General features: G+C 41.8%; 1 protein-coding gene across 4 annotated transcripts in view; it reads right to left on the minus strand.

Annotated features, from left to right (window-relative positions):
• Positions 1 to 24,804, minus strand: part of LOC130177423 (plexin-A1-like) — a 187,617-nt gene that overhangs the window by 129,950 nt on the left and 32,863 nt on the right. For all 4 annotated transcript variants that reach the window (XM_056389191.1, XM_056389173.1, XM_056389182.1 and 1 more), the window contains exons 2-3: positions 20,311 to 21,759; positions 6,078 to 6,260 (exon numbers count right to left, since the gene is read on the minus strand). In XM_056389191.1, coding sequence (XP_056245166.1) covers positions 6,078 to 6,260; positions 20,311 to 21,489 — 1,362 coding nt within the window. In that variant the 5' untranslated portion in view covers positions 21,490 to 21,759. The remainder of the gene's footprint in view (positions 1 to 6,077; positions 6,261 to 20,310; positions 21,760 to 24,804) is intronic.

Below are 24,804 nucleotides of genomic sequence, written 5' to 3' on the forward strand. Positions count from 1 at the left end.
GTTTAACCTTATAATATCTATAGCTGTTTCTCACACATTAATAAGGTGGCAGCACCCGCGGCCTGAAGTCACAAGTGGATCTTATATTCACTGTGAGAAATCCTGCAATGACACCCACCCAGGCTTGAGTGTCTTTTTGTGCATAAATGTGTGTGTGTGAGCGCGTCCACAGGGAGATGTTGTGTGCTTTGTTAGGTTGAGTGTAGCTGCACGAGAGGACATGCCAACAGATGGGAGAAAGACTCTGCCTGGCAAGGACGAGAGATAATTGATATCCACATGCTTCAGTAGGACGCATACATGCACACGCATACGGAGACGTCCTCATTCTCAAAACCTGTCAAATATGCAGTTTCCCCAAATATGCAGCTGTGGTTGCAGTTAGCACTGTAGTCGCCGTGGGTAGGAAAACACTGGCTGAAGCGACAAGGTCTGTGCGAACAGCTATAGAGGCTGGTTGGCCAGATAGTTCATTTGATTGAGTTGATTTCATGCTAGGATGCACGCTAAGAGAGTGAGGTGAGAAAGATATACTGTATATACTTGGCTTGTTGCACTCACATTATGGATTAACTGGACTGTATATGTAATCAGAAAAAGCTGTGCTGTCAGGACAGAGAGGAAACCATTGCAGGAAATGGCATATTTTGCTGTTAATTTGGGAACATCCTGATAAGATTGGATGAGTAATGGTGCTTGGGGAAAGATCTAAATTAAGTGGAAAAACTCAGAGTTAAATGCAAAGTGTAAATTATCTGTTTTGTCTTGAGCACTCGGTCTTAACTTCTATTCCCTCTACCATATCCTATCCCTTTCATCATTCTCTACATCTCCATTTCCCCCGTCTCTTTCTCATCAGCGCTCTCTGTCTCTCTTTCTGTGTGTGTATGAGAGAGAGAGACCGCATGCAGTTGTGTGAACTAATGACCGAGGGCTACCAAACGCCTGCACAAAGCCAGCCTCTGTGCTGCTGCCCGGGCCAAACAACTCGTGGCTCGGCTGACTGAGCCAAATGATGACACAGACCACACACACACACACACACACACACACACACACACACACTCACAAGAACAAAGTCAGCACGCCATATTTTCTGATTATGATTTTCAGATTTGTACCTTCTCGAGCACAACACAGATACGGAGAGTGAGACAAAGTTCACACTATGTTTCCTCATCGTTCCACGGCAACTACACTCACGGGTCAAATGTTACTGGTGGGTTTCAACAGTGTGTGTGTTTGTTAGTGGGTGGAGGTCCTGTCTGTAAAGGTTCGGAGGTGGACACACATTCTAATGAAAACCACACACACACACACACACACACACACACACACACAGGAGTTTGACAGGACAGCATTATGCACCAGTAGAATAACAATCATCAGTCAATTAGGCCGTGACACGGTCTCCTGATGGTGACACCGGCAGTCCCAGTGGAATACATCAATGACTTCACACAGCAATATACACATTCAAACAACAGACTGCCACTTGTTATTAACCCCTAGAAACTCATGTTTCCAGTGCAGTTACTATTGAAACACAACCTATGTAGAAGATGACATCAAATGCTCCTTTAAAAATAAGAGCAGTTTACGTCAATAAACGCTGCTATAGTTATTTCACATTAAATTTGCCATTAGAAAATATACTCAGACCATTCTATTATATGATTGGAAAAACCAACTTTAAAATTAAATATTTTCCTGTAACTTAGACATAATGTAAAACACTGTGATTAGAAGTTAGCATTTAAATGCATTTACTCTATACAGTTCACTTGTGAGACAAGAATTGTATTTTTCTTCAAGATAGTCAAAATGTTTTGTCAGAAGATATGCGTGTGCGCAGTGGTAGCAGCTGTTAATATCTGAACTCACCACTTCCTATGTGTGTTTCACATTAACACCTTTACTGAAAAGAAAAGTGATCACAGATCACAGTTTTAATGATCAAGCAACTGCAGTCACCGTTTCATTATAGTCCAACTTTGTTTTAAAGTAGCTGAATGCCTACGTGTGCTTATCTCATTTTGGATGACGTTTAAATATCCAATACACCTTTCCTGTTTGATGGCAATCTCACGCTCCAATCCCAATCTGGATTCTTATGATCATTTTGTATCACCTTAAATAAAGGTTGCCTTCAGTTTTTGATCAAATCCAACTCACAGACTCTAATGTCAAAAGGCACTCATTCATAAAAACCAACTGTGCTTTCATGGGGCCTGTTGTGTGTAGAGCAGTTACAACATGTGAAATCCCATCCTGGACTTGATGTTTAGTTTGTAGCTGCTTCACTGATGCCGTCATCATTTACGATAAGAGAAGTGATTGTGGTTGATGTTCTTTCTCAAGGACACCAACAGAAATCAGATATTCACACTAACCATCAGGCACTCTGCTGGCCTCAACATAACGAATGTCATTTGCAACACTGCAATCATGAACTTCTTCTTAATATATATTCAAACAATGGTCTTACTTTTCCAGTATGTTTTGTTTTTGTTACACTAACCATTAAAAACTAGTTTTGTCTTACATCTATCTGCCCAGGCTGTCATGAGAAGACTGGAGTTTGCTTCATTGATGCTCTGATCAGGTGAATGGGCAATGGGCAGCACCGCCACGCCACACTCAGCGCACCCACCTGAGCCTGGCATGGCCACAATGGACACACAGCGGGCATTGGGGGCTCCTACCACCTGGCACACTGGCTACATACACACAGCAGATGGCCCGAATCGGCCCCCGATGGAGGGTGCAGCTGAGATATCCTAGTGCTTGTGTGTAAATGTGTGTGCAGTGTCAAAAACAAGCACTTACAATAGGTATTGAATTATCGACTGAGATCCTCTCTTTTGTCTGATGTCCTCAGACCACCTATTGAGACTGTGAATGTGTGTGCAAGTGTGTGTGTGTGTGTCATGGTGAATGCCCTCTCATTGTCAATGCTCAACAGTGCCTTGAAGTGCAGAAGTGGCCAGGAGAATCGGCCAAATCACCACAGTTTCACTTGAATGTCCATCTGCTGACTGCTTCACTACACACACAGAGGTGGTTTAGTTACAGGGTTTCTTTAGATGGGAAGATATAAAATGGAGAAAGGAGAGAGTGAGGTATGATACAGTATGTAATACTGGCATGCTGACAGGTGAACAGAGACACGTGATGACCAATGACAAGTCGAGCCAGGCAGCCAGAGATGATGAAACAGTCAAAGGGAATGAAGGCTTTTAATCCTAAATATCAAGTGCAGCGGATGGCTGGACCGCGGCTCTGTCCTTGACCGCAGCGGTATCCAGATGACCGTTGGAATTAGTTAATCACACCAGTGGATGTCACCTCTCTTCATCACTTCCTTCTTGCCTCTGCCTCGTCTTGCTTTTGTCTCTATCTGCTTCATCTTTCCATCTATCTTCCTTCCTCCCCCTGTATATCTCTCCTATCTACGTGCCGTCAAACCAGGACTCATTAGTAAAAGCTTCCCCTGTGTCAGTGTGTGTGTGTGTGTGTGTGTGTGTGTGTGTGTGTGTGTGTGTGTGTGTGTGTGTGTGTGTGTGTGTCCAACTGAGCAGAGAGGGACTTCATTAGTGCAATAAACATGTTGTTTATGCAGCCATCTTGTTGCTCTGGACAACCTTGAGCATTATAGTTGGTTAAAAATAGACTCTGAATGTAGATATCACACGAGATATCAAAGCACATCAAGTCTAGCCAAATGTCAAATGAAAAGATGTTTCAGGTAAAATCATGTTGCTTAAAGCAGAAACATCTTCCAGCACACTTATGAAAAAAAAGATCTGTTTGGCACTCACTGCTGCCATAATTTCTTGTTTGTTTTTTTTTATTCTGTCAATCCTTCTCTCTGTAAGTGCTAGAAAAAAAAACACACCAGAAAACTGCCCCCTTGAAGCACATTCATCCATCCTACCGATACCCTGTTTTTACCCCTCTCTCCCTTCCACACCCTCAGGCACAGCTATACAAACAGCATTCAACACTAGTGCTCTCCAGAGGAAAGTGTAAGAAAGGGAACACGCTGCATCATTACATCATGGTCTGCAAACATTCCCACCAAGCTGTCAAAAACTAAAAACACACTCATGAGGAAGACTCATTCATCTTAGTTTATTGAAAAAAAAATTATAAGCGCACAAATAAAATCACTTAGAAATACACTGACCCACTACAACGCACAGAGCAGACGGGGATAAGTGACTGCCGAATCATAGAGGAAGAATCTGTTTTCACATGTTTCAAATTCAGTTGCTCTTTTTCCGTTTTTCTTCATCTGTCTCTTTATCCCTTTGCCTTTTTTCTCCCTCTCCCTTAGTGTCAATTTTTTTTCAGTTTTTCTTAATGGCAGGACACACTCTGTGGAAATGTGTGTGTGCTTGAATGCCAAGTTTTAGATATTGTTCCTTCTATGCAAATTGAATATTTTCCAAAATTGGATTACTTGTTGTTGAGGGGTTTTCTGTCTGAAACACTAGGCAGCCAAAAGAACTGCAGGCTCTTTGGCTCTGTTGTTATACACACACACACACACACATAAAAACAACATATCTCAACAACCTAGTGCAGCATTGCTTTCCCAGGTGATGTTCTACACACACACACACACACACACACCTCAACCAGAGTGCAAAACAGCGCAGAAGAAAAGACAAGTGAGTATAGCTAAATAAATAAAGGAACTGTTGCCAAGCTAAGTGAATGGATGTCACTTTGACAAATTCACAGCGCTGAATCTTAGTCAACACTGTATTGTCTGTTGTCTCTTGCTCCCTCATAAACACACATGTGAGCGCACACAAATCCATGCCATCACAAGTGCACACATTATTATGCGTACTGTGAGTGACAAACACACAAACACTGCGTGCATACACAAACACACATTAAAAACACACAAACACACAGGCTGATTATACATTCATAATATTGAATGGATGACAGGTCTTGAGCAGTGCGGAGGGAAACAGGGTGAATTCTAATGAGCTACCATTTAGCCCGAGAGCTCTGTCCTCCATAGACTGGATACACACACACACACACACACACGTAACGAATACTCAGGTTGAACACAAGCATATTACATAGATAGCATTGTAATATGACGTATTTTAAAAGTACACATCTGACGTACAATCACAAAGACAAACGTTACATACGAATCAGCTTCATCAACTACAGAGACTATTGGTCTGTCTCATGAATGTAAAGATAACATGGTTTCATTCAGTAACTATCAGATTCCACATAAGGGTCAACATTAACTACATTACTGGTCAAACCTGATGTTGACACTGAACCTAAAACTACCAATTTCCTGTGGTAAAAACAGCATCTCAAAGAGATGCTCTCTAAGAAAAAACTTTTATGAAGCAGAGTTAAGTAAAAATCAGACACTTTCCATCCATCATCACTTTATCCCTCTGTCCTCGCCTCTGTCTCTCCACCTGAATTAGTCAGTGCTGCACAGCTGACCAGAACAGAAAAGCCATTTACCAGTCATAGCTGTTAGATTGATTGAAGGCAAGCTCTTAAAATTAGAGGCGAGGCTGTGCATGGTGTTGGGACACTGCAGTAACATTTAATGTCTGACGTGACTAACATGACAATCGATGATGGCGTAGCCACAGACACGGAGCTTTAAACTGCTTGTTAAACGAGCAGGTTTTAAAGAGCCACTTGAATGTCCTGTTGGAGACGGCCACTCGCGAGAAAAACTGTCAGGACTGCATTTAATCTTAGTGTAAAAGGTGTGTTTGGTGTAAATGTGTGATTATAAAGCTGCAAGTATCCAAATTCACAAAGAGATAACACTGACCACAATTGGCTGAAAAATTACTCGCCATGCAAAACAGAAAAAACACTCAATGAGTTGTATCCTTTTCCCATGTCCACTAAACGACATGTAGAGTCAGTATGTCATCTTTAGAAATTTTCCCTCAACTAAAGTGCTCCAAATCAACCAAAACAAAAAAGAACCAACAATTAATTCAATTTATAAGGAAAAGAGGGGGAAAAAAAACATAACGCATTAAAAAAAAAAAAATCATTCCTACCTTCTTCAGTTTGCCATTGCGTGTGCCGACAAAAGCCACGGTGTTGCCGCGATAGTCATATGCCGCCACTGAGGTCATCCCATCGTCTTTGTCGATGAACAGGGGGGTGCCCTCGATGGTGCTGGTGCCCCCCAGTGGCTGGTTGAAGTCCTGGCCACAGAAGTTATCGTCTATCTGCAGCGGCTGGAGGAAAGCAGAAACAACAACGATCAGACAAAAAGCCTGACAAAAGCATAAAACTGTACAAAGGGAAATTCTCTTTTTATTCCGGTAATTCCATACGTTGTTAAAAAAAATTCACAAATGTAAGTTCTGAAAGCTTTCTACGGGTCAGGTGATGGGCTGAGTGTTTTTCTACAGTAAACAAGGCTTACAGGAGGTATGAAGGATTTCATTATAAAGTGGCAATTTATATTCTATCTTATGTCATTTAAAATGTCCTTTTTGTATGTTCCAGCCTTATTTTTCTTTAACAGTTCAAAGTATGGAGAGAAGAAGGAGTAGGAGAAAGGTTCTGAGCCCCGACCATCAGGGCACACCCCTAAATACAAATGTTAGAACCAGCAGAACTGTGTAGAAGTGCACTTGATTCCATATAACAGTGGGAGTGCACAGAGAACTATAGGTGCATCATCTAACTTTAACACTTTTGATTATCCGACATGTTAAGAATGCTCTTCACACATAGGCCATTCATAAATACGCCCTTTTTTCCCCAAAACAGAGTCCCATCATGCAAAACCCTCAGCATATTGTGAATTGTTCAGTCCCGGTGGTGACATGGCGGTAATGCTGGCGACCATGTGACAATATCTGGAGCATTCCACTGTCACGAGGGACTTATCGCCCCGGGCAATCCACTGACCCATAAGATGCCTTAACCAGTCACCACACACACACACACACACACACACACACACACACACACACGCTTGTGAAGTAGGGTTAAAGTGGCACAGACAATGAATGGTTTGTTAAACTAACATATTTTGCACTTTTGTACACAGTTTCAGGGTAAATTCAGTCTCAGTGTGGTTTGATTGTCGCTTAAATAATTAGCTTAAATAATTAGTCAATTCAGTGAATAAATGAAATGACAATGATTTTTAAAATTGACTTTTTTGGGTCACACAAACACCAAATATTAACTTTGTCCACCTTTTCAAATGCAAAGATTTTATACAATTGTAAGTTTAACATTTTTGGGGTTTTTGACTGTTAGGCAAAAAAAAACGTTTGAAGACAGACAGACAATTTCTGCTCTGAGAAATTGTGATGTACACTTTTCACCCTTTTTCCAACATTTTGTAGAAAGCTAATGAAAGTAACAGCTAGAAGGCCAAGGTTCAATAAAATAAAAGTCTCTCTTAATCAAAAGACGTACTTTTTGATTCTGCTTTGGCAATACTGATTTTGACAGAGACCAAATGTGTGTGTGTGTGTGTGTGTCAGACTGGAGGTTGCTGACTGACTGCTAAAGTGTGGAACTGAATGGGTATCAGTGTGTGTTAACCAGAGTCAAAAGACACATGTGTGAGTTAGTGTAGACACACACACACACTTGGGGAGTGTGTAAATGGCGGTGTAATCCACAGTCTTATCACTACATCATCTGATTGATCCACACAGGAGAAAAGATAACATCCCTTCCCTCGCTCTCTCTCCCGCCCGATCTGCCTAAATTGCCTGCAGCTCAGCACACGTCAATAACCCGTTATTCTGCCTTCTTCTACTTTCTCACTCTTTTTCTACATCTCCCTCCAGCTGCTACAGTAACTGAGCAAACATCAATATCCCCTCCCTGTCTCTTCCTACCTCTGTCTATCCATCCCTTCTCACCTAATCACTCTGCATCACCCTCTTCATCCATCCTTCCTCAGCAACTCTCCCTCTGCCGCCATCTCTCATTCAGTCACGACTCTCTCCCTGTCCCTCACACACATCTTTGGACTTACATTACAGTTTCCCAATAGTGCAGAGGTGCGAGTGTGTGTGTGTGTCTGTGTGTGTGTGTGTGTGTGTGTGTGTGTGTAGAGCTGTAGGTCTATCAACTGGAGCTAAGAGGAGCTTGCTCCTGCTTGATTACTCTGTACAGTGATGTCACGTGGTAAAAGAAAGGGAAAAAAAAAAAGGGGGGGGGGGGTGTCTTAATGGGAGCCCCTGTATGTATGGGTGTGTATGTGTAAGTGTGTGTTAAGGAAAGTGAGAGACAGGAACACACACAGCCATTACCTGAAACAACTTTCTTTTGTAACCACTAATGGCTAGGGGGCAATTTCTTCCCTCTGAACAAAGGCGACTGACAGACAACACACTCTGACAACCATACATGTAGACTCGTAAGCCTGTGTACACAGACACACACACACACATTCAGTCAAAGCTTCCCATTTAATTTCTGTGTGTACACACAGATTTTGCTACAAGCAACAAAACAATTCCCAACGTCTTCATATGACATACAACTAGGGGCAACAATTTTAAACCATATAGTCATGGGAAAGAAATCCATCAATCTGGATTAGAGTCTGCCCCACACACACATACACACACACACACGTACACAAACACACACACAAGCAATCCCATGACGTCAGCGCCTAAGGGAAACAAGTTAAAAGGGTTAATCCATCTTCTATGGAGGAGACTAACTGTCGAAATTACTGTATACAATAGCCCCTAGAGTCCATAAGGGTTAACACACAACACAACACAACACACACACGATGCACACACTAACACACACACACACACACAGTAGCCTATATAGGTCTCTCTGGGGCACTGGAGGGTAAAGGTGCTATAGCATTCCTGCAGGTCTAGAGGGTTTAAACAGCATAGATCAGCATGGAATAAAAGGCGTTTCCCTTGAGGTTGGAAAGCATTTTAATGGAGGCTACATTCTGATGTGGGTTCTGCAATTTAAGGCACTAAAAGATTCCCATGTGAATTAGAGCTGATATTCAGTATGGAAAGAATATTCCCGTCTGTGGTCTCTGCAGGGTTATTGGCTGGAGATGGTATTTAACGTTCTGCAGTGTTTTCAAAGACGCAGAGCTCCTTCGGGGATGAAAGAGTTAAGCCAACAACCTTCCGCTGACTTTGGCAGCAGGGTCTTACAAATGCAGAAGAGGAGGTTTCTTGTTTTGATTTTCACGGGATGCATGCGGCGCACACTGGATGAATTTGTGGATTTGCAGCTCACAGGCACATGGCCTTTTCCACTCAAGACCCCCTCCCAAAAAATTGTGTGTGTGTGTGTTGCTTCAGGCAGTAATGTAAAAACTGATAAGAGGAGCTAATGATGATTTTTTTCTATTCTTATGGAGTTCTGATCCATTATCTCAAAAAGAAGTAGGCATAAAAGTATGATTATAAATGTGTGTATTGCAAAAGGAAGCTGCAACTATTGATTATATTTTATTCTCAATTAATCTGATTATTTTCTCAAAAGATGCCCATATTGACATCTGAAAAACTTATTTTTGTCCAACCAACAGTCCAACACCCAAATCAACCCAATCTTCAGATCACTATCATATAAAGATCAAAACTATTAAAAATTATGGAGTAAAAATCAATTACTTAAACAAGTAATCGATTAATTGATCGACTAATCGTTTAAGCTTTATTGGATACCCAGATTGAAAACCACTGTGATCTGTAATGGGAATTATGAAAGGGTTCATACACACCTATGGTGTGTATATAGAGTACATGTGTGCTGTCAGCTGATATTCAAGGTCAAAGAGAAATATGTGACCTAGATACTGCTGATACAATATATATGATATAAGATATATAGGAATATAGGATTGTACACAAAGACACAAGCAGACACACACACACACCCAGAGTGGTCCCTACAAACAGCTAGAGGCCACGTGTGTCACTGGCAAACGGCCACAACAGTGGTGGTTCCCCCATGGGTGGAGCTGCTTCACTCACTTCACACTGCAAAATGATGAAATATAGTCCTTCATATGGCACTAGACACGCGTGTGTACACAACTCAACCCACAATAACACTGACTTATTACAGATCTGTGCTGACTGGCCTGCGCTGAAGGAGATGCTGGAATAATCATTCCCCTATGATTGCCATTTCTTTAACGTATCGCGTCAGGAAAATATGTGTGGGCACACATTACGCCGACTTCAAGTGGAGTTTGTCAATAGTCACCTCCATTCAGTAAAACATATGGAAACAGCAGAATACAATATGGGCTTATGTGCGGGAACATATATGGTGTTGTTGATTGAATACACTGCTCTAAATTATGGCCATTACGGTGAAAGGAAAACATGTATGGCAAACACAAAACAACTTATTCATTTAGCAAGATGCGAATGGATTAGGCAACATGTTGCATTAACAGGCGCTATGTTTCTGAGTAAAAACATGTTTGTAAAGAAAAAACGACACTAAATATTTTTATTATGGAAGGACAGGAAATGTGAATGTGAGTGTGTGTTTGTGTGTCAGAGAGAGGGCAAAAGAGATGCTTCTATCATCATTGAGCCAACAGACAAACAATACATAACCAGAAACTCACATTTCCTGCAGTCTCAAACACAACATGTGATGTGTTTTTGCTGTTAATGTAGAGGTGAGGCTCAGTGGGTGTTTGTGTTTTTTAATGTTTTTTTGAGAGAGCAGGAGAGAAGTGAAAGAGAGTTGGACATTGGGAAAGGGAACCAAAAAAACTATACGACATCAACCACATTATTTTCATATAAGATGATAAAGGTTTTCACAGTACACACACACACACACACACACAACTAAGATTATGTTGGCAGATGCAGGTGCCTTTTACGTGATGTGTGTGTGTGTGTGTGTGTGTGTGTGTGTGTGTGTGTGTCTGCGTGTGCCTGGCTCCAAGCAGAGTTAGGGATTCTAGGAGAGGGCAGCTCATAAATTACCCAGAAATCTCAGTGTGGGCCTTGAACTAAGGGGGACATTGCTGGAGTCTCTTCAAGAAGAATAAACACAAGCAGAGTTTGTTTGTGTGTGTGTGCGTGCGTGTGCATGTGCGTGTGTGTGTGTGTGTGCACTCTCAGGCCCTTGTGCTGATATACAAAACAGTGGAGCAACCTAGCATCTGATGGTTTCCATAGTTACACCTTCATAAAGTAAAGCCTGTATGTGAGTCAGCGTGGTCAAAGGAAGTCAACATCACTGTCCTAGAAGTATATAGGTCCTTCTCACATATACTATCATTTGGTTAAAAGCAAAAGGGGAATGAAACTGTATGACAGCCACACATACACACACATACACACACACACAAACACATAAACACATACACACACACACACACACACACAGAGACACACACAAAGCCCACTGACCTCATACCAGATCAAAGGGAATTACAGATTTCATGATGCTTACTTACTGACACCTCCTCAGTGTATAACACTGACATTAGGACTCAATAACTGGGACTCTCAACTGTTGGAAACTGGCAACTAACACACACAAGAAACATGCCACAAACATACGATATTAATTTGTATATCAATATTTACCTTTTTTTTTTTTTTTTAAATCCATAACCTGGAATGATACAACTAGGCTATTTAAACCAGTGATTCCCTTATCAAAACAAATGCTGTTACACATATTGGATGAAGGTCCTCAGGTTATTGTGGTACTTATTTTTTTCTGTATTCCTTAAAGCTATTCTATGGATTTTGTTACATCCATTCATCACAGACAGTCAAAAAGCAATTTTTCATGTTTCAGCTTAAGGAATTATTCATGTCATGAGGGTAATTCAGTCACCAAACATACAATTTTAATTTTGGAGTGAACTACCATTTCAAATCTTAAGAGGGCATGACAGAGTTTTATGTTTTTGTATCAATTTGTTGATGGTTTGCTTTCATTTAACTTAAAAAAAAAAAAAAAAAAAAAAGTCACTGTTCTAAGCCAATAAACACCGTAATCCCTAAGGTTAATGCACATTAAGATAATGCTGTGCATGACATGCTATAAACACTAATACATGTGCAAAAACAAGAACAAATCCACAAACAGGCACTCACGAGCTAAACAAGACATAAAATTCTCATAAAGTTCATCACTGACGTCACTTGTGATGCCACTGTCTCCATAGAGACAGAGTGTGTTTGATTGGCTGGCTGTGTCTCAAAGATGACAAAAAGCATGATGCATTAACATCTTGTGGAAAATATGTTTCGTTATCCAACCAAAAATGTTTATACAGGCTGACGATTTATAACTCAAGACTAGAGGTGTATAAGACAAATAAATGTTGCAGAAGGGAATTTATTTTTGTCCAAATTGTTTTCTACAATATGTTATTTGATTGTCACTGATCAATAATTTATAAAAAAGAGATGACTGCAACAATTCCATATTCATGGGTTGCAGGGTAGTAATTTCTATGTTGAGTGCACTCCAGGCAGACAGTGAAACCTCAAGGAGTTGGCACCTTTTCAGAGAGCTGCTTCCAAAAGCTATCACCATGTTTAGACCGCTATTCAACTGAATGGGGGAGACAGAGGAGAAAGAATACACAACCTATGGAGTATGTACAAGAGGAAATACAACTGTAAACATGCACAAAGATACACAGAGTCCCTTGAAAATGAATCTTTCTCAATGTAAGCTCACAGGGAGTTAGAAACAAGAGGGGTGATTCTGATCAGAAGATCACCAGTTCAACAGCTGGGAAATGCGGCTGGACAAAGTGAATGAGGAACACACTTTCCCCCTCCATCATCAACCACCACAGGTGCCCTTAAGCAAAGTACTTAACCTCCAACTGCTCTCTTGGAGCAGCTCAGTGAGCAGAAGTGAAACATGGGGTCAGCAGATTTAAAGGTTTCAAACAGCAAAAGATATTTTAAGAAATTTAAATGTTAACCGTAACTGAATCCAAGAAGTATCAAGTGCCAGTACATATGTATATGATTAATGTGACCAAATGTAAGTTCATGTAATGTAAATCAACATAAGGAACAAACCAAAAATTTCAGCCAGTCAAGACTCATTTTGCATCTGCAAATAAAACCAGCTATATACCAGCTAGAATAGGGGAAAAAATAAATGTAGAAATAAATATTTCTTAGAAATATAGACTTGGTTGCCTGGGGTCATCAATTCTACATTCATTTACATATGAACAAAAACAGAAATTAATCAATGTTTAGTCTATATTTACAAAAAGAAAAAAAAAATGAAAATGTGCTTTAATAAAAAAATCACTAAGACAAAACTCTGACCGAAACAAATTTATTTTAAAAGCACTATTTGTAGTGCAAACCTTTTTTCTTACTTGCAGGGATTTGGCACATTGTCTGCAGTTTCTCTTTTTACTTTCTATTTGATGGAGCATAATGAGCATGTCATCTTTAAGAAGAAAACTGTGTAAGCTGTGGATGAACTGGTACATCTTATCTTTTTCTTAATAACTAAACAAGGATCTACATTGGCCGTACTTGTTATTCTGGAAGCATCCAAATGTATCTATACATGAGAACCAGGGTGTCTACGATTGGTAGATGATTATGAGAAGTAGACCAATTTTGGTCTCATACATGGGAAGCAAACTATAAATGAGGAAGCAGATGTGAGCTTTTAAAAAAGGAAACTCTGAGCAAACAAACACACAGAGACTATTAGCATGAGCAACACAGGCACAACCCCTGCCCCACATTTTCTGATTACTCCTGATAATGATGTATGCAACACACCACCCACACACAGTACGGATCAATACATAATTACACTGACAATTAGTATCATTAGAGTGGTGCTAGAGATGGGGATTTGTTGAGCTAAACACTCCTCAGAGAGAGAGAGGGAGAGAGAGAGGTCAGAAAAAAAGAGAGAGAGAATTAAGCAGCTCACACAGTCTGCATGGGGTCTTTTCCAAAAGGTTTTCTATTGTCCCTTAATAATGGGATGAGAGCGACACTTGAGCTCAGTGCGGGTGTGATATTGTTAGCTCACACACGCTCTCTCTCACACAAACACACACACCAATGTGATGCAAATCAAAACTCTACCCTGTATGAGAATTATCAAATTCCTAATTTCAAATCAAATCAAATATCAACCGAATCATGACCTATTAGTACCAATAACATTTAAGACAAGCTTCCAATCGGTGTCTCCTAGCTCAACTCATTTAGACTGTCAATTAACTCCGCTCATCAACTCTGGCTCAATTAATCAGGTCTAATTACTTAAACGCATTTGCCGGCACATCCTTTTAGATTAGGTCCGCAGAAATAGGACTGTGTTTTACAAAGACCACAAGTGAGTTACGTTCATTAGATGATATTCATAATGATGGATTTAATAAGGTTAGGAGCTGGCCTTGAAGTCAATTCCACTTTGTGTTTTCTGTAACAACGTAATGAAAATCTGCTTGGTTTACCTAATGTTAGCTCATCACGTGCAGAATATGTGTTGTAACATGTCTAACAGCAGCGATGAAGCCTGGTTTTAACATCTCGCCAAGTCTCATGTCTCGCTAAAAAAATATTACAGGTTTACACACAATAAAAAAAAAAAACATTAATTTTAATTCTAAGGGTGAACACAAGATCTTCAGTGACACAGTGTTATAGAGTGTTTCCTTATCAACCATATGTAAAGGGTTATTACATTTGCATCTGCTATACTGCTGTAACCAGCCTCCAGAGTACAGCTCGCCACAGGGTGGTCTTAGTCTGATAACCATGCTTCTCTCAGCAGCTACCCTCACTACACACACACACACACACACACACACGGCTGATAACCTACTGCTCCAGCAACAGTAATATCTATTTGTTTGGAGCAAACAGAACTAAATTGATATGTATATTTACTAATAGCCTCAATGTCTGAACAAAGAAAAAACCTACCTATAGAAGAAATCTAAAATCCCCCATCACCCATTCAAATAAAATCATTGGAAACCCCTGGACTGTCTAAGATAAACACATTGCAGCATCACCCACACCGACTCAGTGCAGAAATACCACAGCAACAAGCACTTTAAGCTAAGAAACAAACAAACAAAAAAAAACAAAATAACTATGATAAAGGATGATAAATCATTTCTATGTCGATTTCAGGTTTAGCATCAAATCTCACCTTTGACACCGCTGGCCACACAACAGCTGGTCTATGCACCATCAAAAGATGAGAACTTGAGACAGACTCTTTTTGCTATGATTGATTCTCCGATTGATTGATGAATTGGTTTGTGACAAAGTTCAAAACCTCCCCATCCATCTGGTGATCGAGAGAAAGCAACTTGACATTTTGAATAGTCCTTGGGTCAGATATGAGCCTCATTTCCAATGAGGACAAGGAATGTCCCCATTAAGTCTTTGTTTCTTTCCTTCCCTTTATTTCAGCCCCAATTTAAGTCTTTTAATACTTAGTATGAGCTGATTTTAGGTCCTTAACCAACATTTCTATTTTTCTAGACGATTCAGCTGGTGTCAAGTTCGTAGCTTTGCATTAAGAAAAGTCTGCTTCAAACCTCCTTTCAATGTATTTCTAAGGTGTTTTATATCTTTTCTGTGGAGAAAGGTGAAAGAAAGCTGAAGTAAATATTCAATTTCAAAAACAGGTTTTGACCAACAACAGAACTTGAAAGGAAAATGAACCCTGCTGGCTAATGTTCATTTATTTGTGTTGCACCATAATTCACTTATCAAAAGTATTTCAACAGAAGACAAAGGTTGTTTTTGTCAGCTTGTGTGCCCAGAGCAAAATGGAAATTGATCATGGATCTATATCTAGGTGATGTTGATCAGTTTGAAAGTGCCTTGATCAGCCCAAAAGCCATAGCTGCTGTGTAGTATGCTAAAGAGATTCAAAAAGAGCTTTCAGAAGCTAATGTGACGTCCCACCACTGCCCTGGTGCTAAATCCCCCGACCTTTCAATGACTTTCTATGATAAGTGCACTTTAGAAACCTCAATGCTTACAAGTTTCACGTTTTGTTTGCTGTGGAGATAGAAACTGGAAATCACTATTTAATGTGATGAATTTAGTGGATAAAAAAAACTTTATTCTGTAAAATGACCCCTGAGCAAAGAGAGTCCCTGACTTTCTCAAACTGGGGAACACGGTTTTAAATTCAGTGATATTTCATAAAGACACCCCTAAGGAGTTCTGTTGTGTTCCTGAGTCCTCATTATGATAGCACCTATTCCTAGGTATGAATGCGCGTGCGCACACGCACACGCACACGCACACGCACACACACACACACACACACACACACACACACACACACACACACACACACACAGAGTTGACATGACAGAGAGGCTTGCTGCTGAGGAGGACAGTGTGGTGAACAGGTGACGGACACCGATATTATTTGTGCAGCAGCCAGCATTCAATCACGCTCTCCTCTCCTCCCTCTATCTCTCTCCCCTCTTTCTGTCATCCGCCCTTTTCTCCCGCTGTTCTTGGCATTGGCGGCGAAAAGATTTCTGGGGCTATCACTCTTCCTCTTGCCCTCCCCTTCTCTCCGAGTGAATCACTGCCTCTCCTCCGAACACACCCTGGTTGTAAAAAGCTTTCAGCTCTCTCCTTGGCTGTTTTTTCGTTCTCTATCTCCCATCTCTCTCCCTACATACCATTTTCCCTCATCAAAATTCACGCTGTCATCACTAACAATACAACATAACATTGACTCTCATCCGAATCACAGTTAGCCAGCCGTGACCGCAGCACAAAACATGGCTCCACATCAAACTTCTCAAGACTGACATTGCTGGACATTTTCATGGTGATAACAGTAAAAGGGCATATCTATTTTATTCATCTAGCCCTGCAGCCTTGATGTTTTGGTTTCCTGTTTTTCAAAATGCAGCATCAGTTAGAGAACATACACATGACTACAATACAGACATTTCCACAGCGACCAGTGCAGGCACATTAAAGAGGCCTGAAGACACACGCTTGGCCTTATCGCCTGAAAATAACTACAAAAGATCAGGTTCATCAGATTAAAAAAAAAAACTTGCTAATTTGCTTGCATTCTGGACATAGTCTACAAAGCCGCTGATTTTCCTGCTTTTTTTCTCAATCCCCTCCCTTTTCCCTTGGCTCGCTCTATTATTTTCACACTCACTTTGTCTCTCTCATCTCCTCAACACCATCCTTCAAATTCCCTTACTCTCTTCTGTATGTTGCTCTGGCATCTAACTCTTTCTCTCCCTCTTGGACTCATTCTTACACCCGCCCACATCCTCCACCTCTCTCTCTGTATCTGGCTGCTATTATTTACCTTCTGCAACTTGTTTTTTCTCTCTCTCTCTCTCTCTCTCTCTCTCTCTCTCTCTCTCTCTCTCTCTCTCTCTCTCTCTCTCTCTCTCTCTCTCTCTCTCTCTCTCTCTCTCTCTCTCTCTCTCTCTCTCTCTCTCTCTCTCTCTCTCTCTCTCTCTCTCTCTCTCTCTCTCTCTCTCTCTCTCTCTCTTCTCTCTCTCTCTCTCTCTCTCTCTCTCTCTCTCTCTCTCTCAGTGGAAATGGTTTGTATTGATCCACTCTCAAACCAGGGAGAAGGTCAGGGGTTCACTAATAAAGCTCAGGGACAAAACAGAGACACACAAACAAACACATGGCCACACATACACAGTACACAAATATAGCCTGGTAACAGGACTGAGGTGATGAATGGTGTGTGTCCTCTTCATCGGAGTTTCTACACCCACACTTTTTTTTGACAGAGCAGCTTGTAATATGCCCAAACATTTGTGTTTACAGAAAAATAGCCACCATCTCACTCTGACCATACATATACTAATGATGGCCAGAGGCTAGAAATTATGATCCGACACAAATATGAACTCCACACAGGGAGTTGACAGCGCACCCGGTCATCCATCATTGCTGTGTGGCTAACAGCTGTCCGGGCCCCCTCACCCCACCACACCCCGTCTCAAGCACTCTCCACCACTCTATGGCAGGGTCAACCTAAACGTATTCACCCTCCACCCCCCACGTCACAGTGCCTTTCCCACACTGCCAAGTCAAATGTAGTTGAGGTAGGCATTTATGAGTTTGTAGCCTTGAGGTTAGAGAAGTGCATTTGAATTCCTGCAGTGGCTGGGAAACTCTGGGCGGGGCTCGGAGCTAAACACTATGAGCTTAAAGGTTAGAGAACTGTGGAGTAGGAGATTGCCAGTTCATAAACCTGGATCAGCTGGAGAAATGGCTGTTAGTTTTATAAGTTTGTCTGAACTTACAGTCCAGCTGTTACATGCAGGACTGGCCCCCAATGGCTGGTATAAACCCCGAATGATGAAGAATGTTTAAGTCATTTCACTTTTACTCAAACCCTGATCATGTTCAGATTTTGAACAGTGAAGACAAATGCATGACCATCAAATCAACTGTTTTGGTCATGTAAAGGAGTTGTGTGCATGGCAAAATAAATATATTTCATTTTAAGCTCATATTGTATTAAGCAACTATTCTTGACTTGCTTATACCTGTGACCTTCATTGTTTGAATTAACAGTAAATGCATCACTGTTGCTGTTACATCATCATTGATGTTTAAATGGTGATAAAATGTTGATGTACGTAATCCATATGTACAATACAGTCCACAGATGCCGTGGACTGTGGACTGTATTGAGATGGCAGAGTCCAAGTTATCATGACAGTAATAATGCTTTCCTCTTGATAATTGTTGATGAAGTAGCAGTATATCAGCACAATGCAACAAGGTTATATACCTGGTTCATACACTTGCACATACAGCGTTTGTATGACCAGTACAGTAAGCTACCAAATGATGTTACACTGCAAAACATGGTAGATTCCAAACCTTCACTATAGAAACCTGTGATTTTACACCATAGTACTCTGCACTAATAGCTCCTCCTGCACCAGGGGCAAAGGTCTAATTGAAATAAATGAGACAGCCTGTTTTTTTTTTTTGCCTCAGAGCTATTGTCAGTGTGATGGGCCTGAGAAAGAACAGCCTCAGAAAAGAATGAAAACAACCACCAAACAGGAAAGAGACTACATCTACACAAGGTGGAAAAAGGGAAGGAGAAAGGGAGGTGAGAGAAAACTTGGCTGGACTATTCACATCACTTACACTACCACACAAACCACACCTGTGCACTCCAAACTAATGAAGACCTACGCAGAGAAAAGGTTGTTTTTAAAAAAGTACCTCACTCCATTAGACGCAACACAGGGTGAATGGTTTTTGTGTGTGTGTGTGTAACAAAGACACCTGCCAGTAAAAATGGTGTGCACTGACATTTAAAGAAAAGGCTTTAAAACTGGTCTTTTAATTAAGCTATCTTAAGAGAGAGCAAGATGGAGGGAATGGATGGGTGATTTTAAAGAGCACACAGGATGGAAGATGGGATCTCTGAGACAGATGGTCAACTAAGAGTGAGGCACACTAAACACTAATGGAACAAAAACATATTCAGACAGGATTCAGGCAGATGCGGCCTGAAGAGTGGGTGTGCAGAAGGAGATCAGAGAAGGTCAGAGAAAATAAGAGGTGAGCAGTTAGATACATTCCCCATAGAGAAAACTACACTGTGTGCTGTTGAGAAGTGCCTTAAGGTCTCCAGTGTGAGTGCATGTATGTGTGTCCTCTGTAACACATGCAGGGCCATGCGCTGTGGATCAGTTAGTAAAAACCAAGTCTAGCTCATGCTATCCCCCAGGATCTCACACTGCAGTGCACCGACTCATGCTGCGTGTATGTGTGAGTGTGTGTGCGTGAGCACTGCTCCTGAGTGACACTTCACAAATCCAGGGGACTGGGCTAATGATGTCCCCTGTCTGACTAAATCAAAGCATCACAAGGCTGTGGGGACAGAGAAAATGTGCAGGAAAAAAGTGAAAAGAAGACAGCAAGAGAAAGACATAAGAGCTTTTCACATTTTATATTGTTAATCACTGCGGGCTTGTAGCAGTGGTCCTTGTGAATGAACATAGCTTGAGTTGAACCAGTGTTCAATTAGCAGGCATGCAGGGGAAAAAAAAAGGCTGAGTGGTGGAATAGGGGTAGCAGACGGTTTCAAACTTATTGGCATCAAGACTAATCTTTAATATCTGACTCCCGGACGTGTGCATACTCAATATATGGAAGCAAGTGAGCAGTGCACGTTTGCACTTTCCCATTATAATGGTTCCTAAAGGGCCAACTAATGCTAATGCTAATTTGGTCTGCATCAAAGTGAACAACATACAGAAAGGTTTGAGCTTACCGAGTTGATGCATGCAAGCTCCTTGTTGAGCAGCCAGGGTAAGGAGAGTTTCCCGTCTCCCTTGTAGCAGGACTGAATCCTTTCTTTGATCTTCTCCTTTATCTTCCTCAGGGTGAACAAGCACAACGCTGACTCTTTGGGTGGTTTGGCCCGATTCTTCTGACCCTGAGAGAAGACTGTGAAGAGGATGTCTTCATTCTCAGAGATCCCCAGAGAGTTGGCAAGCTGCCGGCCCGGCCGAGCCAAGAAGGCATCCTGCACCAGGCGGTACTCTACCCCATCTTTAGTGCAGCCGATGGGGAACTCAACGTAAGAGTAAAACTTGGGGTCATCCACGCAGAGGCGGACAATTTTGGAGGTGAAGAACTGCTCTCCGCTTGCATCAGGGGAAGTCAGTTGGGTGTCCAGCTGCATTGTTAGATAATAGACAAATTGCTCACTACTGAAGCTGTACACATAATAGATGTCGAAAGCTGGGAACTTGGACAGAGTGTCCGAGGGGATCTTCAGCTGAGAGGAGACAAACTCATCCTGATAGACAAAGCTGAACATGTCTGCATTTTCTTCATTCTCCATTAGCTTGCGGCTGGAAAGGGTTGGAAAGTATTCAGACTTGCCATCAATGGGGGTTCCAATAAATAGCTTGCTGGTTGGACTTTGGGGAGAGCTTATGATCACCCCAGACATGGTACCCGACTCTGCCACACTGGAGAGGTAGTGCTCCTTACGGTGGTGGGGCTCGCCAAGCTTAAAGAGGTCATCCAGTCGTAGGAACTGGCAGATGCCCTGTGAGGTGCTGCCACAGGCAATAAGGCGGTTCTGTGCGTAGTCTATGAGAAGAAGTTTATTCACATTGGGGGTCTGGGCCAAGTCATGAGGGCAGGACTGGACACTGGGTGGAGGGTAGCACTTCTCATTGTCCACGACTGGGCCAGTCATGTGGCTCCGCAGTTTGGTCAGGTTGCTAGACAGCTTGAAAATCCAGTTGACAGCTCCCACATAGACTTCTCCTGTTTTATTGTGTATGGCCAGATGTGTGAGCCCCCACTCAGCAGGGGCAAATCGTTTGAAGGGCGGGGGCTGGCCTCCAGAGAAGGATGAGCTCATGATAAGTAAAAGCCCCAAGAGAAACAAGTTCCCCAGGCCAGGGGAAGCTGCTGACCGATCTAAGGGACACATATCTGGGCTGTCTAGAGGCAAGGCGTAGGGGGATGGGGAAGGAGAAAGAGAGGAGGAGGATGAGGAGGAGTACGCGCTCTGGTACCAAGTCCCAAATCAGGATTTTCTTTCCTTTCTGCTCTACTTTTAAGGAATAAGAGAGGACAGTTTCAGGGGAGAGAGAGAAGGATGAGGGAAGGGGAAACACAACTCCTATTGATATGCTGTCCTGTTCTCAGAGTTGCAAGCCGTCATCAGGAACATCATCCACAGAGGTGCGAGGTGGGAGCCCTGCAAGGCAAAAAGAAAAAACATGGTGAGTGTCCGAGGAATATTTCCTATTGATTATGCAGGCAGAGAGGCCTAAGGCTCACAAACTGCACAGCCAAAATTAGAAAAATTCAAGCTGACATTTGCCCCAGTTATAAATAAATGATATCAAATCAAGTCTGGAAGGCAAATGTGTGTCGGCATTTAATTATGAGTGAAGATAGCAGGGGAGGCATGGGCCAATTATTAAAGGCTCTGTACACATACTGCGAGTCTTGCTGGAATGAGTTATAGACTCACAACACTGAACTCTTTAATATTTCATAACTTCTATGTTACTATGGTGGCTTTAGCGGAGGCATGTGTTTGAAAAAGTGCCAGTGGGCCCTGTTATACTGACAGCAAGCAATTTATAGCCCGGTCTGCACGAAGGCTTCCCTGCAATGGTTTTAACAGTATCAACACACTATCCAGTAACCCCTTATTGTAATCACACCCGCAGTTCTGGCATCCAGACATCAGGCTCAGGGAGCTACGCTCATAGTATATACTGTATATTATCACTACAAATGTAAATTAAACATAAAGAAACATTAAAATCCTTGTCAGAGATGTGTTATTAACAATTGATGTTAAAAAGGGTCCTGGTCTCACACGATGCAGTCCACTCTCTCCGGTCAGCAATCACACACAGCACACACAAAACCTGCCCGCCTCTTGTTGTCACCAATGTGACTAAAGCCACACTCTGACTGCTTCGTCGTTCTGGTGTAAATTTCACGAAAAAGTTGAATCTGGATCTGAAACGTTATCTGGGAATGTATTGGAAAATGAAATGCATTCAAGCGCACATGCAAGGTAGAATACCTTATAACATGGATGGCAAGTTTTTTTGTTTTTTTTTCCTTTGAGCTTCTTTTTGAGCTTTCCACAAATAAGCAAATATATTTACAATGGCACAACCTCTACCCTACAACTAGTGTCCCTCGACCACATGGGATGAAGACAACAGAGGGGGTCTATTAAAGGGTAGAGGTGAGATAATTTATTGGAAGAATGTTTTACAGGTTAAGGACAGGAAAGAGGAGAAGAGGAGTCATAGGGAAAGAGTGTATTTGCTCCTTTGGGCGTCCTCCAATGTTAATACAATGATGAAGAGAAGGGTTTGCTGGGCACATGCTGCTACTTGACAGGCCAATCATGTTCCTGCAATACTGGGACATTAGTTCTCCTGTAAATGCTGATTATGCAAAACAGGACGCAACTCTCCCAGGGACCCCACGCTTCAATTTCACCTTGACTATCAAAGTGTCTACGCGGAGGGTGTTTTATGACCACGCCGAATTGGAAAAGATGAGAGACACTACAGAGAGATAAGGAGGGTAGGAAGATGGTGAAGGGGGATGAAGGGGGAAAAAACATGAGATAGAGAAAAATCAAAAAGGAGGAAAGAGGGGAGGAGAGGCAAAGAGGAATGTTTCTGCCTCCTGCTGCCCATCTGGTGTGCTCCTCAAGAGCAAGGCTATCTGTCTATCAATCACCAGACATAATAGGTCAGTGACTGTGGTCAGTTTATCAAACTCTGAGAAGGGTGTGAATGTGTTTTATTTTTATTTGCCTTGTTTTATACAGCTATACTTGAAAAAGGCAGGCACATGTTAGTTAATACTAGAGGGAAAAAATGCACTTTTGCAAGTACTGAAAGAAGAAGAACACCCCAGTTAGAGGAAGAATTAAACACCCCAGTAAGAGGAGTCATTGAATTGTTCATCAATTTTAGTCGCCGCTGCTGCAAACAAGTGACAAAAGAAATAGTAGCAGCAATGTTCACGGAATAGCAAACCATAGCTCAGCTGTAACAAAACTAGCAAGGTTCAGGGAGAGGTGGTGCATCCAGTTTCTACTGATGAAAGGCTGGGGGAGAGAGAGAGAAATAGGATAGGATAGGAGAGAGAGAGAAAAAAACAAGGAGAGAAAGAAGAACAGAGCAAGAAAAAAGGAGATAGAATGAAAGACAGAGAAAAGCAGACACTGTATGGACAGAAAGACAGAGAGAAAAGCAGAAGGATGAGTGAGGAGCAGTGGGAGTCAAACAAAAGGCAGCATTTTTGCTGCATTTTAATCAGGGCTCTACCTTCGCTTGAATCAAGCCAGGGGAGCCCCACAGATCGAGGCACCTCAACACGGCAACTGCAGACAGAAGGGCCTGAGCTGCAGTTATCAGATATACCGCCACTCTCTACTCTGAGATTAAAACGACTTGACGCGGATGGTGGCTTCTTCGACATAAGCAGCCGCAATAAAGTGACGAGCAAGCCTATAAAAAAAAACTAATTTCTTGCTCAATGGTAGAGTTGAGCCGCGCGACGAGAGCAGATGTCAATTTAAAGCGTGGCGGCGCGTAGGGAGGCCGGCTGCCTCATTTTCCTTTGTCATTTCAAGTGAGGGGAAGATACAATGAGGCAGAATGAGTGAGCGAGCAAATGAGAGATCCTGATAAAGAATGAGAGAGAACCTGAAGAAAAAAATATCCTTACAGTAATTCCTCTTCATTTAAGCCAGTCACAGCTTGATGTAAGAGAGTTCGAATCGCACAACAAATTGCATCTGGGGGTCTACAGCTGCTTGTTATCTATCTTGTTAATAAGACTGTGACATCACGACACACTTTAACAAACACAGGTTAATAAAAGAGACAACGTGGAGTTATTCAATTTTACAATATAAAGTTTATGACTTACAGGACAAAAATCAGGATAGATAAAAGAATCACACTCATAATGGTTTTTTGCAAATGGGCCCCCAACCCCGTCTTTCTTAATCCCTCCATTACCATCCCCTGCCATGGCAAACATGGCCGACTGTTGAGGATATAGTCAATTACTCAGCATTTTACATGCGTTGCTGTTTCTCTTCCTCAAATTTCTCCATTTTCTCTCACCCCTCCTTATCCCTCCAAACCCTCTTCAATTTCAATTTCCTCCAGAGCTAAAGTGAAATGGTGGGAAGAGCGCTGGAACAAGGTTACGAGCCATATCTGGCACCATCAGGGAAAAACATGTCAAT

This window comes from Seriola aureovittata, chromosome 2 (genome assembly GCF_021018895.1).
Source record: "Seriola aureovittata isolate HTS-2021-v1 ecotype China chromosome 2, ASM2101889v1, whole genome shotgun sequence".
In the NCBI taxonomy this organism is placed as follows: Eukaryota; Metazoa; Chordata; class Actinopteri; order Carangiformes; family Carangidae; genus Seriola; species Seriola aureovittata.